General features: G+C 39.6%; 1 protein-coding gene across 8 annotated transcripts in view; it reads left to right on the forward strand.

Annotated features, from left to right (window-relative positions):
* The window catches only part of TESPA1 (thymocyte expressed, positive selection associated 1), a 40124-nt gene that overhangs the window by 11729 nt on the left and 11160 nt on the right, over positions 1–17235 (forward strand). For 6 of the 8 annotated variants that reach the window (XR_004966201.1, XM_036300380.1, XM_036300379.1 and 3 more), the window contains 7 exons: positions 3294–3501; positions 4395–4437; positions 13178–13227; positions 13566–13619; positions 14362–14398; positions 14666–14764; positions 16775–16983. Coding sequence is in view for 7 of the 8 variants with exons in the window: in XM_036300380.1 (XP_036156273.1) it covers positions 3339–3501; positions 4395–4437; positions 13178–13227; positions 13566–13619; positions 14362–14398; positions 14666–14764; positions 16775–16983 (655 nt within the window). In the remaining variant the exon portion in view is untranslated. Of the gene's footprint in view, positions 1–3293; positions 3502–4394; positions 4438–6797; positions 6859–13177; positions 13228–13565; positions 13620–14361; positions 14399–14665; positions 14765–16774; positions 16984–17235 lie in introns of those variants that run through there. The other 2 variants (XM_036300383.1, XM_036300384.1) reach the window with 2 other exon arrangements.

Here is a 17235-nt window from a genome sequence, read left to right on the forward strand (position 1 = left end):
TTTGAAGCTGATCTCCCTTCATGTATCTATGATAATTCTATAAGATGCTGGGCTCCTTTGGGGAATAATCACCTACTAAAATTATTCACTCATTTAGAGAATAAGTATTTATTAAGCAACTGCTATGAGTTAGATTCTGCTTTAGACTTTAGGGACATAACAGTGAAAAACCCAGACAAAAGTCTCTGTCCTCATGGAGCTTATGTCCTAATCAGAGGAGTAAACAATAAATTAGCTTAACAAATAAAATGTAAGTATTTTAGTGATAACAATGAAGAAGAAAATCAAGCAAAAAAAAAACTCAGTGAAAAGTGATTATTGTAGGCTCTGCAAACCAGGCCTGACTCTACAAACTGAGAAAGTTGTTTAAGAGCTGAGTTTTGCAGGTTAAGTTTGCCAAAGTTGAAGGACAGGAGTGGGGGAAGGAGTGAAGAACATGAGAAAAACCTAAGATTAATAAAAATATATATGTATAAGCATTTTCAGGGGGTAGAGGAGAAATTAGCTTATATGAGTATGATGAAGTTTCAAACATGTGGGAAGAATATAGAGTAGATTCATATCACAGAGGATGTTGAAACTCAAGTTGAGGCCTCCATCTACCATCTCAATTAGTGAGATTCTGACACTACGCTAAGCTAGAGTGTCCTGATTGAGAAACTGAGACCAAAAAGAGGGATTGAATTTTCCAATGCCATACCATTAGCAAATGGCAGAATATAAAGTGTGGATGTCAATATTCCTCCCTTCCTCCCCTTCTTTCTTTCTTTCTTTCTTTCTTTCTTTCTTTCTTTCTTTCTTTCTTTCTTTCTTTCTTTCACTTTTTTCTTTCTCCCTTCCTGCCCTCCTGCCTTCCTGCCTTCCTTTTAAATTCTCTTAACCATCAAAAGGTTTCTTCTTGTAAGCTAAAGAGGTCTTGTGATTTAGGTGAAGTTCATTCGCTGTGGGAATTAAAGACATTAGGCAAGTCTGGGCTCACTGACAGCAACCCATTCAACATTTTGGAGGTGCAGACCAACTAGGTAAATAAACTCTGATATGGCTTTTTCGATTCTTTCTCGTGACAGTTTCAGCATCTTTTCATCACTTCACAGCAGCTCTGACCAAAGGACAAATTATCTCTGCTACCCTCTTTGTGGTTTCCCTGTGTCAAAAGCATAATTAAATCATTTAATTCCCCCTAAAAGGCACAGGCAGTGGACAAAAGGACAGGTGCCCAGAGTTAACAAAGTTTCATAATTCCAACTGTTGTTGCTCTTTGGAAAAAAATAATCTTGGGTTAGACCCGAAGTAAAAGAATTTAGATCAGGAATTCTTTTTCTCTGCATAGGTTTTGTCTGTAACAAACAGAGGCTTTCAAAGCAATTTTATAGTCCTAGGAAAGTATTTTATGTTCTGGTTATTCTCTTCAGAAATAGCTATTTCACTGCCTAAATCGTTAAATGCCTCACTAATGATTTTGTTTTTAAATGTCTGGAAACTGGCAGTCTCCTTATTTTTTTCTTTTATTTCTTTCCCTTTACTCCAACAGTTAACAGTGTAGCTATGATAGTGAAGGTGTTATGACAGCTCCAGGGAATACAGGGACAAAGCAGTAGAGGACAATGGCTCCCCTTCCACTGATTTACTATTTTGAGTGTGGCAGGTAGGAGGAGGCAGGAGGACAGAGCATAAGCCAATAAATGTTCTTTCACCTTGAGTCCTTTTAAGCTCTATTTGGACAATTAAATGATTCCTCTCTTCTTTCTTCTTCTTTGAATAAATGGCTAGCGCTATCAGAATGAATCTTTTGGAAGAATACAGAGGAGTTGGTTAGGCAGTGCTAAAAGAAATATAAATACACTAGAGGCCCGGTGCACGGATTCATGCACCAGTGGGGTCCTTCAGCCTGGCCTGCACCCTCTGGTAATCCTGGACCCCCCGGGGGATGTAGTAGTGCGTGAAGTGGCAGGCAGCCAGGGAGGAGCCTGAACCCAGGCCAGGCATTGCACCACTCCTGCTCATCCTGGCCCTGCTGCGCCTGCTGCCACCTGGTAGCAAGCTGCTGGGGAGGTTGAAGAGGCTTGTGCCGGCGCTGCTGTGGCGCTTGCTAGCCGTGAGCCCAGCATCTGGCGCCTGTAGGTCAGCTGAGCAGCACTCCTGCTGTGGGAGCACACTGACCACCAGGGGGCAGCTCCTGTATTGAGTGTCTGCTCCCTGGTGGTCAGTGCACATCATAGCAACTGGTCAAGTGGTCGACCAGTCAAATGGTCAACCGGTCGCTAAGGGTTTCATATATATAGATTGATGAACTAGGGAATTAACTTATAGCTATGGAGAAACCCAAGTTCACAAAGTCAAAAGTGATGACCCTGAAGGTGGTGACTGCTAATTGCTTGAGGCAAGCTCTCCTTATTGTTTTTATTGAGAGATTCTCCCCCACAGAGAAATCCTATGTGGACCCCCTAATATCTAAAAGAGGAAACAAAACAAAGCAAACCCAGAATGACTGCAGTTAGGGTGGCGTCCTGTTTGTGAGACCTTAGAAAAGCTGTTCAACCTTTGAGATCTGAGACTTCTTCATACACCTTTATGAGGATTAAGTAAAGTGAATTTTATACATTAAAAATCTATATTTTAATGTCAGTGGAAGATTCTGAGGCAAAATCCTTAAGGATTAAAGAAAAAATGTTTTTCTGATACACAATTTCAGCTAACGTGAGAAGTAGCAATTCTTTAAGCAGGAAGAGCTTTTTTTAAAATATTTTATTGATTTTTTACAGAGAGGAAGGGAGAGAGATAGAGAGTTAGAAACATCCATCGATGAGAGAGAAACATTGATCAGCTGCTTCCTGCACATCTCCTACTGGGGATATGCCAGCAACCCAGGTACATGCCCTTGACCAGAATCGAACCTGGGACCTTCCAGTCTGCAGGCTGACGCTCTATTCACTGAACCAAACCGGTTTCAGCAGGAAGAGCTTTTTTAATGCCCCTTAAATCATATGATGTTTGAAGTTTCTAGACTTGCTGATTTGAAAGATTGCCCTGGGGTTTGGATTGTTCAGAGCATTTTTCTTTTCTTTTCTTTTCTTTTCTTTTCTTTTCTTTTCTTTTCTTTTCTTTTCTTTTCTTTTCTTTTCTTTTTTCTTTTTGAAAATGGAGGAAGGGCTAGACATCTCCTTCCTCCTCCCAAATGGGCAGAGGGGTCATGTCCTTTGTGCGGATCTGGGAAGATGGGAGGTCGGGAGATACCCTGGAGTGGTGGTTTCTGGGCAGAGGATGAGGGAGTACCACTGTGCTTCAACCCTCAGGGCAGCATCACTGTGACAGGAGACCCTGAAGTCTAAACCAGGGCCATGGAGGGCTCTGTGCTGAGCCCCACATCCTGGGAGAAAAGACGAGCCTGGCTCCGTCAGAGCCGTCACTGGCAGACCCAGGTCCTGGAAGAGGAGGCTGCAGCTGCCCTGCAGGATGTCCCAGATCCAGAACCTTCCAGCCTGGATGATGTTTTCCAGGAAGGTAAGAAGCAGTCAGACATCAAACAGACTTCCACATTGTCTTTGGTAGGAAAAACGTGACAACAGGCACAGACCTACAGTGTGGGCAGTGGGTCCCTTGTTTAGGCTAGTTCCTCAGGGAGGCTCAATTTGACTGGCTTAAATAAGTTTAAAAGAAGAAAGGTAAAGTAATACAAAATATGAATTATGGGAAATGGAGGCAGGCATGAGATTAGGAAACAGGAAGAGGCACAGTTTTGCATCATCCTGAGAAGCTGCCTGTAGGACCTGAGGTTAGGGTTCTCTGAAAATGGTTTGGAGTGTTTATTTTGTCTGTGTAACAAGGTTACACAACCTGAATGCCTGGACTCTGGCCACAACTCTGTCACTAACAAGCTATGTGACCTTTATCAAGTCACTCACTTCTCTAAGACTTACTTGAATAATTTAAATAGTAATAGTACCTTTCCTATATGCCTCTCAGAGCTTCTTTGAGGTTCAAATGACACTACAGCCATAGAAGAGAGAAAATCTTATATAAGTAACCCCATTCTTGTTTATTTAGTAGAAAACACAATTGCAATATTGTGCTCTTTTTGTTTTATTTAAATTTTTTTAAGGGGAAGGATCCACCCTTATTCCCAAACCTTGGGGGAAAGAGAGTAGTGGGCTTGATATACTGAGCATTTTCCAGATTCCTGAGAGGAAAGGGATGGGGTGGGGGGAGGCAGAGAGAAGAAATATCCATTTTTATACATGGGTATATTCCTCTCATATATTTAAGAAAAAGTTTTTATGGGGAAAAAAAAAATCATGATTTTGCTTATATAAGCCAAATTGAGAATGGGGTGAGTTGTAGGGGGGAAGTCTAATTTCCTTCCGTTCTCACAGTGATCTGATGTCTGTCTTTCCTAGGGAATCCAATCACTAAGATTGAGGACTGGCTGCAGGACTGTGGGTAAGTGCTGGAGATACAATGGGATTGAACACAGCTGATGGGTGGCTATGCTAATAGGCACTGACCCATGGAAACTCAGAAACAGGAAAATGGGTTTGAATTGGGACTAATGTTTAAAAGTTAGATTAAGAGAAAGCGGGAGTAAAAGAGTTTGGAGTGAGTATGGGCAACTCTAGGATGAAACTAATTTATGGTGGAGGTCTGGAAATATAGGCTGGATTTGGTCGAAAGCCAAGAATGATGGAAATCTGTAGCTTTGGGAAATGGCTGGGCTGAGTTCCAGGTCCCTTCTTTACTGCTTTTCCCTTACACAGAAGTCTAACACTCTGTAACAAAAGAGGTTAGAAACCTAATTGTTCTTATGACCAGAGGTTGTCATTATATTGTTTATTTCTACTGTAGAACATAGGACAAGGGGCTAAGAGTTTACTCCAGTCATTCAAAGCAGTAAAGAACTGGAGCAAGTACTTCAAGGCAAAATATATTATCTCTTTCCTCTGGTTTGATTCCTGGGCATGGCCTCTGGTTTGATTCCTCTCTCTCTAAAATCAATAAAAATATTTTTAAGAAACACTTTTAAATATGAGACCCCCACACCCTATCAGCCTGTACCATTTTAGGCTCAGTCTACCCAGAAACAGAAGAAAAGCTTCTGTGACCTATTTAAGCCCGATCACTTGTGTGATAATGAATTCTCAGAATTTATAACTCCTGCCTGTTCATTATTTCCTTTCCAGGAATGGTTCAAGTTTTACGTAGACTTTACTCTAAACTCATCTATTAACATATACAAAAACCCATCCTTGCTTATTTGGTAGGAAATAGCACTGAATAATCCAATGTTGTTTATTTTAACTATGACCCAGAAGTTAATGCCAAGAAGGATTTATTTTGTGTTTTTGTTGTTTACAAAACATATCATCCTTATAGTCCTAATCTGGTTCACAACTCAATGACTTCCAAGTCAATTAAAGGTAATAAAAATATAGAGAAGCAAAGTGAATGTAGGGATGAGGACATTTGCAAGTTTTGGTGTGTCCTAATATTAAAAATGCTTCACTAGGCCCTAGCCAGTTTGGCTCAGTGGCTAGAGCTTCATCCTGTGGACTAACGGGTCCCAGGTTTGATTCTGGTCAAGGGCACGTGCCCAAGTTGCAGGCTCAATCCCCAGTGTGGGGAGTGCAGGAGGCAGCCAATCAGTGATTCTCTCTCATCATTGATGTTTCTATCTCTCTCTCCCTTCTCCCTTCCTCTCTGAAATCAATAAAAATATATTTTTTAAAAATGCTTCACCAGATTTGTAAAAGAGAACCAGTTGTCTCAGTTAACATCTCATTAACTACTATTGTTTTATCAATTCAAGTCAACAATTATTAACTGTGCATTTGCTAACTGTCTGATTGTCTAAATCAGTGGTTCTCAACCTGTGGGTCGCGACCCCTTTGGGGGTCAAACAACCCTTTCACAGGGGTCGCCTAAGACCATCGGAAAACACATACATAATTACATATTGTTTTTGTGATTAATCACTATGCTTTAATTATGTTCAATTTGTAACAATGAAAATACATCCTGCATATCAGATATTTACATTACGATTCATAACAGTAGCAAAATTACAGTTATGAAGTAGCAACGAAGATAATTTTATGGTTGGGGGTCACCACAACATGAGGAACTGTGTTAAAGGGTCGCAGCATTAGGAAGGTTGAGAACCACTGGTCTAAATGATCTAGGGATGCCAAATAGTTTAAAATGTGCTCCTTGGCTTCAAACACACTATATTTTACTTGAAAAGAATAAATTCACAGAAATATAAGATTGTAAACTTCAGAAATCACCTTTCCCCACCTGTATTCTACGAAGATAAACTCTGATACAAAACATATGCTGAAAATGTAGCCTGATAGTGGAAAAACTCCAAGATTGGAGCCTAATTTTGTTTGCTAATTGTCTGTGTAAACAACTGTAAGCAAACAACTGAAATTCTTTCTATCTCAGTTTCCTCATCTATAAAGTGGAGAACTAGAATAATAATTTCAAAAGTTTCAATAGTTTCAAAAGTTTTCAAAGATGTAAATGACATGATGAATATACAAGAGCTGTATGCTCTGTAGTAATATCTGAGTGGTAAGGTTTCTAAAGTAGGAGCTTTATGCTATTTTAAAATTTCACAAAATAAGTCTGTCTATCATCTGTCTATCTATCTATTTATCCATCTCATTATCAGAAAGGTATGTCCAGAAGTGATTAGCTCCAGGATAGTGGTTACCTCAAGGAAGGAAGAAAGTAGGAAGGAATGGGGAGTCAAATGAGACTTTAATTATATCTTTAACATTTTATTTATTTTTTATTAACAGAGATATGAAGCGAATATGACAAAATGTTTACATGTGTGAAAACAGGGTGGCAAGTGAAAGGGTATCTGTCACATTTTTTTTTACTTTTCTGTGTGTTGAAAAAAATTCAATATCTAAACTTCCAGAGCATAAATGTGTTACTTGTAATCATCAGAGGCAGGATCGGGAGCCCCAAAATCATGTATGGACTTCAGTTTAAAATCTCTGCAAACTTAATCTATGGAAATTGCTGGGAGTAACTAAACATAGCCACATGCTTCTTCTCATAATCCAATCCACCTCCTTACTCTTTCTTGATTAATTAGGTATATAGGAGAACAGTACTTCGGCTCTTGTACTTCAGACTTGAAATGATGCTAAGGGACCTTTCAATAAAAAGGTGAAGAGAGAGGTGCAGTTTTGGATCTAGGCCCCAGTCATTGGTATTATGTCTTCAGCAATAATCCATGAAAGGCCTTGGATTTAGGTAATGAATACCATGTTTCAAATTAGCATGCTCAGTGAGAAGGCACCAATAAATCCAGGCCCACATCCATATGGCTGCGGTAGATCCCACATACACAAAGAAAAAGCTACTGTCTGGGCCAAGCCAGCTCAGCCAAGGTTTCAAAAGCCTGAGTGAGGGTGGCGAAGGATGCAGAAATGACAGATAAAGAGAATAAGCTGGGTCTAGGCCAGGGGTGGGCACACTTTTTGACTCGAGGGCCGCAATGGGTTCTTAAACTGCACCAGAGGGCCGGAACAAAAGCATGGATGGAGTGTTTGTGTGAACTAATATAAATTCAAAGTAAACATCATTACATAAAAGGGTACGGTCTTTTTTTCTTTTAGTGTTATTCATTTCAAACCGGCCGGATCCGGCCCACGGGCCGTAGTTTGCTCACGGCTGGTCTAGGTGGATCTTCCTGTGCCTGGCTGAGGCCACAGAGAGAGATATGCAGAGGCAAGCTGAGCCTTTATGTTATAGCCAGAGGTAAACAAGGTAGTGGTCACCATAGTTACAATGTTCTTGTGAGTTTCACTTGTTTTGGCAGCTCCACACCTCCCACAGCCCATTAGATACCTAGGAAGGATCTAGGGAGCATCATAAGATCAAGCCAAATTATGTGAAGGGGAATATGTCCTCTAAGCTGGGACTTGTTTGTGGCTTTGCCAACAGGTCAGTCTGAGGCTTAACCCTATAGCCGCGCCCTACATCTGTCAGATCCAGAGACAGAGAAGCATTGAACAGACCATCAAACCTCAAATGGAAGACAGAAGAAGGTGGGGGAGGAGATAGAGATCAATCAAAGGGCTTATATGCATGCATATAAGCATAACCAATAGACACAGAGACAGGGAGGGTGACGGCATGTGCTGGGAGGGCAGCAATGGGGGGAAAAGGAGACATATGTAATACCTTAATTAATAAAGAATATAATCAAAGAATAAAAAAAGAAAAGAAAAGCCTACTGTCATCCTGGGCTAGTTCTCATATAAAGAATATGGACATGTCTGCCAGGGTATAACTAGAAAAGAGAAATATAGGGTGAACACCCAATGAACACTTGTATCTAAGGAATAGTAGCAAGTTTTCCTTTGGAGAGACTAGAAATTTTATCAGTGGTATTTTTAATGTAAATTTTATTGAAATGTAGCATACATATTAGTAGCATTTCTTTTTCTAATGTAAATTTAATACAATTCAATGGCTATACATTTCAGTTATGCTAGATAAGTAAATCTAGATATCCACTATACAGCAAAGTGCTTATAGTTAACAATATGGTATTGCACTTCAAAATTTATTAAGAAGGTAGATCTCATGTTGTATTCTGACTTCAAAAAAGCACACAGGGAAAGAAGGAAGCTGAGAGTTTGGGATATGTCTGCTACCTTGATTGATGATGGTATCACAAGTGGTTGCATATGTCCAAACTTATCTCATTGTATACATTAAATATGTGCAGTTCTTTAAATATTAATTATACCTCAATAAAGCTTTTAAAATAATGATATACATTATATTGAAGTATAAACTAATTACTGAAAAATAAACAAGTATTAAATAGATAGCTCAAGGAATTTTCTCAAAGGGAATACACCTATAAAACCTGCAGTGGGACATTACCAGCACTCCAGAATCTCCTTTCTGTCCCCTTCCATTCATACCCTGCTTCCAAGATAACTAGTAGCCTGACTTATGGCATCATAGATAAATTTTGCAGTCTTAAATTTATATACATGGAATCATATAATATGTACTGTTTTATGTGTGTTTCCTTTGTTCAGCATTATGTTTGTGATGTTCATCCATGTTTTGCAAGCAGCAATAGGTCGCACTTTTTATTGTTGCATAGCATTAAATTGTTTCTTTATCCTACAATTTAGCTATTTTATAATAATTAGAGATTTGTGTCTTTCATTTGTGGGTTATTATGAAAATGATTTCTTCTGGTAAACATATTCAGGTATTTCCATTGAATATATGCCCAAAAGTGCAACAGTAGTGTGCTTTTATTGTAGTTATAATAATAATTGTCTTTAATAGCTGCGTTACTGTGTAGCTACAGCACAAACATTCAATACAATAGTAAATCTCAGTATTCTGGTACTTGACTATCTTGGTTATCTTCATGTCTATGTTTCTCCCTCTCTCTGTTTCTCCTTATTATTACAGCAATCCTTTTAGCCTTTCTTGCAATTCTGGTTTGGTGGTGATAAACTCCTTTAGCCTCTTTTTGTCTGAGAAGCTCTTTATTTCTCCATCTATTTTGAATGATAGCCTTGTTAGATATCATTACCTTGGTTTCAGATCCTTGCTTTCCATTACCTTGAATACTTCAAGCCATTTCGTTCTGGCCTGTAGAGTTTCTGATGAGAAATCATCTGACAGCCCTATTAGAGCTCCTTTGTAGGTAACAAATTGTTTTTCTCTTACTGCCTTTAAGATTCTCTCTTTGTCTTTAACTTTTTTCATTTTAATTATGATGTGTCAGGGGGTGGGCCTGCTTTTTCTTCTTGCTTGGGACTCTCTGTGCTTCCTGAACTTGTGTGACTTTTTTTACTTCACCAGGTTAGGGGAGTTTTCTGTCATTATTTCTTCAAATGGGTTCGCTAATCCTTGCTTACTTTCTTCACTTTCTGGCACTCCTATGGTGCAAATATTATTATGTTTCATATTGTCCCACAGCTCCCTTAAGCTGTCCTCCTGTTTTTTAATTGTTTTTTTCTTTTTGGTTCTCTGATTGAATGATATTTTCTACCCTGTCTTCTAATTCACTGATCCAATCCTCGGCTTCCCCTAATCTGTGTATTCTACCCAATGTGTTCTTTATTAGTGCTATGTCATTCTTTATTCCTGACTGGTCATTTTTTCATAGTTTCTATGTCTTTTCTCATGATGTTGAGCATCCTTATAATAATTATCTGAACTCTATATCTGATAAATTTCTTATCTCCATTTCATTTAGCTCTTCTTCTGGAGAACTCTCTTGTTCTTTCACTTGGAGTTTATTTGTTTTTTTGTCTCCCCATTTTGGCTGCCTGTTTGGGTTTGTGTCTGTGTATTAGGCAGATCTACTATGACTCTGAGACTTTAGTGTAGGACAATATCAGACACTGTTTGTGACTGGCAGGACTGGGCCTGTTTGGGTTCTTCTTGCTAGAGGCCAGACACTGTTTGTGACTGGCCCTGAGTACTATTTGGAGCTATCAGAGCTATCAGCAATTCACAGCTTGTGGCTCCCTCTGCTAGGGCTGAGTACCTTGGAATGGACCAAGATGTGCACCAATGTCTGCCTTTCCTAAGCCCAGATCCAGAAGAGGTCAGGAAAAGACTCAAAGCCTCCAGACTGCCTCTTCCTGCAGTCTGATTGTTTTTTCATAGTTTTAATGTGCCTCAGGCTATAGGACACAGCCAGGCATAGACTCCACAGGGTGGGGTGAGAGGTTTTCCAACAGGATAGGTCAATTGCTCCAAAAGCTTCCTGGCTGGTAAAGGTCTGTCTGAAAAATATGTCCTCTGCAGTGTGGTGGAATGATAGCACAGAAAGCCGGGGTGGCTGCCTTCAGAGCTCTAATCCCAGAGCCCCCAGCCCTGGATTCTCCTCAAACAGCTCTAGTCCACTCTGCCCTCCCTATGCCAGAGCCCAAGATGAGTGGCTGCACATGAAATTTTGTGCATTGGCCCTTTAATAGGGTGCCTGCATTTCCAGCTGTCTCTGGCTGGCAGATAGCAACCCCTCTCCTTTTCACAACTAGATGTTATGTGGGTACCTTTCTCAGTTCTGGTGCACTGGGCTGGGGAATCCAGTTTGGGGTTTAGACCCCAGAGTTCTCCATGTGAATACCCCACAGCTGAGCTATCCCTCTGGAACTTCAGCTGCTGTCTGTGGGAGCTTGGCCAGCCCTCTTGTGCCTCCACACTTCCTATCAGTCTGTATGTGGTCTCCACTTCTCGTCCTTGGTTATCTGGGCTCTCTCCAGCTAGTCTTCAGTTGATTATTCAGAATGGTTTTTCAGTATTTTAGTTATAATTCCAGTTTGGTCCTGGATATTCCAGTGACCCAAAGAAATCTCAGGCTATTGGAGCATCACTTCATGAAATGTTTAATAATAGCAATAATTCCAATTTGGTCCTGGGAAAGTGTCAGTGTAGCTGCCACTTAATCTGCCATGATTTTGGGGCCTCCTATACTACTTATCATAGTGTTTTAGTAGTAATTGTAAATATTTATTTATACTAACATTTGTAATATTACATATACAATGTATTTTTAATATTATATTAAAATATATGTATGTAGCCCTAGCCAGTGTGACTTAATGGTTAGAGTGTTGAAGGGTTATGGGCTTGATTCTTGTCAAGGAATGTACCTCAGTTGCAGGCTGGATCCCCAGCCTTGGTTGGAGAGCATGTGTGAGGCAACCAATCAATGTGTCTCTCTCACATCGATGTTTTTCTCTCTGTGTCTGTGCTCCTCCCTTCTACTCTCTTTAAAAATATCAATGGAAAAAATATCTTCGGATGAGGATTAACAACAATAAATATATAATATATATAATAATGTTATATGTGTAATAAAATAATGGTTTAAGTATAATATTACATATTAGAAAGAAAAGTATATATTTTTAGTTCAAGTTATAGTATTAGAGGTACCTATTCTCAATTAGCTTGGGTATATCATTGCACATTTTATATCATATCATACCTTGATGAACTGTTTTTTTCATAAGGACATAAAAAATACAGAATTTGGAAAACAGGGTTGATTTTTTTCACTATTAAAAGCAAAGTACCAGTAAAAGATGTCTAAAAATATACATAATGATTTATTTTATAAAACGTTAAACACAACTAATCTACAGATCTTCAATTAGTAAACCCATTGCTATTATTAAGCACTTCATGAAGTGATGCTCCAATAGCTTTAGATTTCTTTGGATCGCTGAAGACTGATCAAGGCGAGGCCTCACTAAAGACCACTCCAATGGAATGGATGCACTCCAGTCCATTTCCCTGATAACTCACTTTAGCAGGCCTTCTCTGCTCCAGCCTCCATATGAGATTACATTAAAAGCATCATGTGCAACTTCCATTTTAAAACTCCCAGGAAAGCAAACTCTATAAAACTCACAACACATCAGTGCTTGAAGTGGGCTTAGAAAATAATAATATCTAGGCATCCAATCCTCTGTGTAATGTTTGAAAACATAACAGCAGCAAGGAGCCAGGACTAGAATCCAGGTACTCTGGTCCCAGTTCAAAATTTTTCCACAGGCTACTTCACTCACCAGTTTTAGACAGAGAATTTCTTCCTTGTTTATAAAATTGAGTTGTTTCTCACTAACATTTATGCTGATCTCCATCTGTTTTTCTTCTGCAGATGGTAAATGTTTGATAAGCTCATATCTCAAAATGTAAAAATATAATCTCTAACCAAGAGGCAGTTTCTGCTGCTTCCTGAAAGACATGATATTCTGCAAGAATATGACTCATAGAGAAGAAAGGGCGGTGTGGGTAGATAAGATGACCTCCTAAAAGTTTCTTTAAAATCTCTATATTTGCTTTTGTGATGTAGAAATTATGCACCCAAATCCCTGCTTCTGTAAATGTATTTCTCCAGTTTTGTTTCTATATCCCTTACTTAGGACTACTGGAGAATTGTTGCTAAGCTAAGGTTAGACAATGTGGTCAGTACAATGGCAGCACTGCAGTCCCAGCTTCTCATGATCACCTCCATGAATTTGTCAAATAACCACTATGTCTTGTTTTCTTCAACATAAAATCAATTTAAATACTACTGACTCTCATCATAAAATTATGTGAACCTGTGGCACATATTTGAATGTAAAATGTAGTGATTTTAACCTATAAAATTATTTTTGGTTTTTAGCTACACAGAAGAAGGGTTTTTTGAGGAATCTGGACAGTCAATCTACAATGGTGAGTATAGACTCTGTCCTTTCTTCTATTGTTCTCCTACCTGGATAGCGATATGGCTGTATGTGTTTATGTGTCTGAGTGCACACCTCCATGTACTTATTATTTGGCAGCGAATTGTGTACGTGACTATGTGATGTAGGGGACAGGTTAATTACAGATGAAGTCTATGTGATTCTTTCTGAGTAAAAATATGAGTGTAATTTTTGAGGTACTATATGTATGTACAGCTTGGGGTAGTTTTGCAAACATGTCGATGTCTGGTGTGACTGGGGGAGGGCGGGTAGCTGTGGGGGTGTTTAAGCCTGATTTTCTGTGACCTTGGCCTTATTATTTGACAGGGTGCCCCAGCCAGAGAACCAGCTTTGAAGATGACTTGACCCTTGGAGCAGAGGGTAAGTAGCACAGCTCTCTGAGGTTGAGATTGAATAAGACAGTATACATTGGATTGATTAAGGATAGGATGGAAGGGAATAACTGCAGAACAAAGCAGCCCATTCCTGGCATCTTAACCGTAGGGAAAGAGCAATCTCAATAGCATCTAATGTGAAACTAAGAAAGCATCACATGCCCAAAAATACTTCTGCACCAACCTATTAGTATGTCTACTGGTCTACCATTGGAGCTTTCCTTTGGAACCTGGAAAGATAACATATAAAATCACGATAATATTGGCTGCCCAGACATCTTCAAAACGGTTCTCTGTGTAGGAAACCCAATGTAGCCTCAGTACTGAGTGTGAGAGAGACTGCATTGCAGGAAGATAAGGGCTTGAATAAAAGACAGAGGTATAGCAACCTACTACTATCTCCCGGGATCTGAAGGCTCATATGGTGTGATAGAAAGTCTAGCCTGGAGAGCTGAATGACTCTATGCTTCTCGGAACAGAGGAACTCTCATCTAGAAACCATTCATGGTTCAGAAGTTCAGAGACTCAGGGCCAATTTTTCTCTTCTATATAAGTCCACCTTCCAGGCCTGTGTTTGATTGTCTTTAGATAAATCCATAAAGAATGGAATTCATGGGGTAGTGGCAGAGATGAACAGAAGGGGACTAAATTTTAAGTCCAGAGGAGCAGATTCAGTGGTTTTTATTTTCCCTTCTAACTTTCTCTTTACCGTTCTGTTCCTTGACCAGCCACACTGATGGCCACTAATGGCAACCTCTTCTCCAGGTAAGTATAAGGTCAGCTGGAGCTACTGAATTGGGGTAAGTATCATAGTAAAAAAAAAAAAAAAAAAAAAAAAAAATTAAAAACAAAGAGCTAAAAATTTACAATAGAGTGAAATTTCCTGATCAGGAATGAAGTCATAGACTGAATTTTCACAGTACATGGTTCAGAGGTACCCAGCAGGGAGTGACTATGCCCAGCAGGGGTGTCTTGCAGCCAGGGTGCAAACTGCTTACAAGATTCCTATGACATCATCTCTGATCCCTGCAGGAATTTCCTGGAGACAGGCCGGCCCTGCCAGCTACTAGATCTTGGCTGCAGTATGGCTTCCAGCAGCATGACTGGTGGGACCAACAAGACTAGTTCAAGGTAGGTACTGGCAGGGGTAGAAGGATAGGGAAGATGAGAAACAGAAAAGAATGGACCTGAGAACTATTGCCCATTTTTTCTGGCATATCTTTCTGGAGCTTTAATGAAATCAAATACTTGAGAAGTATGACCATATTTGCTTCAAGAATAGTGAGGAACACTGAGGAATCTACTGCTCAGAGTTTGATGCTATGTGTGAAATAACAGGTGTCTTTCCACTGAGCTTTATACTGCAGGAGGTGTAATGGTACCATCATGGTTCCTGGACTTAGTATTACTAAGTGTTCAATAAACAATCAATAAATGTATTGATTAACTGACTGATTTATTGATTGAATAAAGCAGTAAATATTGATTCATTCAGGCAGATTTCTATCCCCTAATGCAAACCAGGCAATGACTGTATGGCATTTTAAAAGATGAAAAAGACAAAGAGCTTGCCCCCAAGAATTCAACAATCTAATAGAATGAACAAAATAACATGCAAATACCTGTAGAACAAGATGGAAAGTGATGAAAACTAGTGTGGTATAATTAAAAGTGGGAAATTCAAGTCAAAGTTTTTGTTTTGTTTTGTTTTTTAAAATTGATTTCAGAGAGAGGGAGGGAGAGGAAGCGAAAGATAGAAACATCAGTGATGAGAGAGAATCATGGGTCAGCTTCCTCCTGAACGCCCCCTACTGGGGATTGAGCCTAAGGCATGTGCTCTGACTAGGAATCAAACCATAATCTCCTGGTTCATGGGTGATGCTCAACCACTGAGCCATACTGGCCAGCCTCCAGTCAAAATGTGAATTTGAGACCTGGTTCGGAGACTTATTAGTCATATTACTATCTTTAGTGACTTGTCCTTACAGAGCCCTAGCCCTGGCCCACACTCCAGTTCAATTAAATCAGCATCTCTTGAGATAAGACTCAGACATCTTCATGTTTTAAAGCCCCCTGACAGTGATTCTAATATGCAGCCCTGGTTAAGAACCAATACTCAGACTTAGGCCCACAATTCAGATAAGGAAACGTGAGACCATGGAAATAATATCAGCACTTAGATAACAAACATAATAGTACAGCCAGGGATCCCAATTATCCAGCTGTTAATTAAATAAAGCTTCCTATTTGGATCAAAAAGCCCAAAATCTTTTCTGAAGAGAGTGAAAGTGTTTATTCAAAGTCTCAAGTAATCCACAGCCCTCCTACCCCATTGTTGTTTGGGATGCGTAGTTATTGAGCTCTGTGTCACCCAGCCTGATGGAACACAGATTTGAATGCAGATACATGTTGGTGTCATGAAGAGAGAATATTTGATCTTCTGTACTGCAGGGCTTCTGTACTGAAAATGGAGCTACAAATGGGTCCACCTCTCAAAATCAGGTTTTGAACATCCCTCACAGTGGGTCCTCAACTAAGGTTGTTTTGTTCAATGCTCTTTTGTTACAACATTGATGAGATGACATAGGAACTTAACAGTTGTTTATAACAATTAGCCTATGGTAAATTTGATTTCACTATATGTTGTTTTGCTTAAAGTCACAAAACCTATCAATAACATTCAATGAGGACATACCGTATTGAAAATTTTTTGCCCTCAGAGTGAGGATAAAATGGGTTTTATGTTCCCTACACACATATTCTCTAATTGTCCCCCACAACTGCTAAGGGTAAACTGGGTGGCAAGTTGCAAAGCACTTGGCAAAAGCCAGCTATGTCATAGTATGTATTTGCAAGTGGGAACTGACTGGTTAATAACACAACCACAGATTTCTTTGTATCTGTACTCACTTTAATTGTTCAAATCCTCTCATAGTGAATTTTCATTCACCTGTAATCAGTTATTCAAAGTCCTATGATAGAATTTCATTCAATTTTTAAATCAGAGCTGTATTGCAATTCCCATGTTTCAGACAGAAAATTTACGTTCAGAGAAATAAAAGTTTTTCTCAAAGTCAAAGATACTTGGATTACCCCGTCCCTCAAAATCGCTCCTACTTACCCAAATTCCCTTTTTTTCAGCATCTCTGAGATTCTGGAAAAGGTGCAAGAAGATGCAGAAGATGTCCTCTTCAATCTGGGCTTTGGTCAGGAAGACCACAAAGACACTTCTCGGATCCCTGCCCGATTTTTCACCAACCCCTCCCAGGCCAGAGGCATCGATTTCCAGCTCTTCTTGAAGGCCCAGGTGCAGAGGATTGAGATGGAGGACCCATGCCTCATGCTGGCCAGTGAGTGTTCCCACAGACCCACGCTCTGCTTTCCCCTGAACCTCCAGACAGTGATCAACGGATCCAAATCCTACTTTCTCTCGATTAGCTTCATGTGATCCTTTGTCTCTTGTGTCTATTTTCCCTTATATTGTCTTCAGTGAAGATGGATAACATTGACATCTTCTCATAGTTTTATCCTCCAGAGAAAGAATGGCTCGGGGATATTTATTTTAAACAAGCGCACAGATGATTCTTATGCAATCCTTAGAC

Source organism: Myotis myotis, unplaced genomic scaffold (genome assembly GCF_014108235.1).
Source record: "Myotis myotis isolate mMyoMyo1 unplaced genomic scaffold, mMyoMyo1.p scaffold_m19_p_3, whole genome shotgun sequence".
Classification (NCBI taxonomy): domain Eukaryota; kingdom Metazoa; phylum Chordata; class Mammalia; order Chiroptera; family Vespertilionidae; genus Myotis; species Myotis myotis.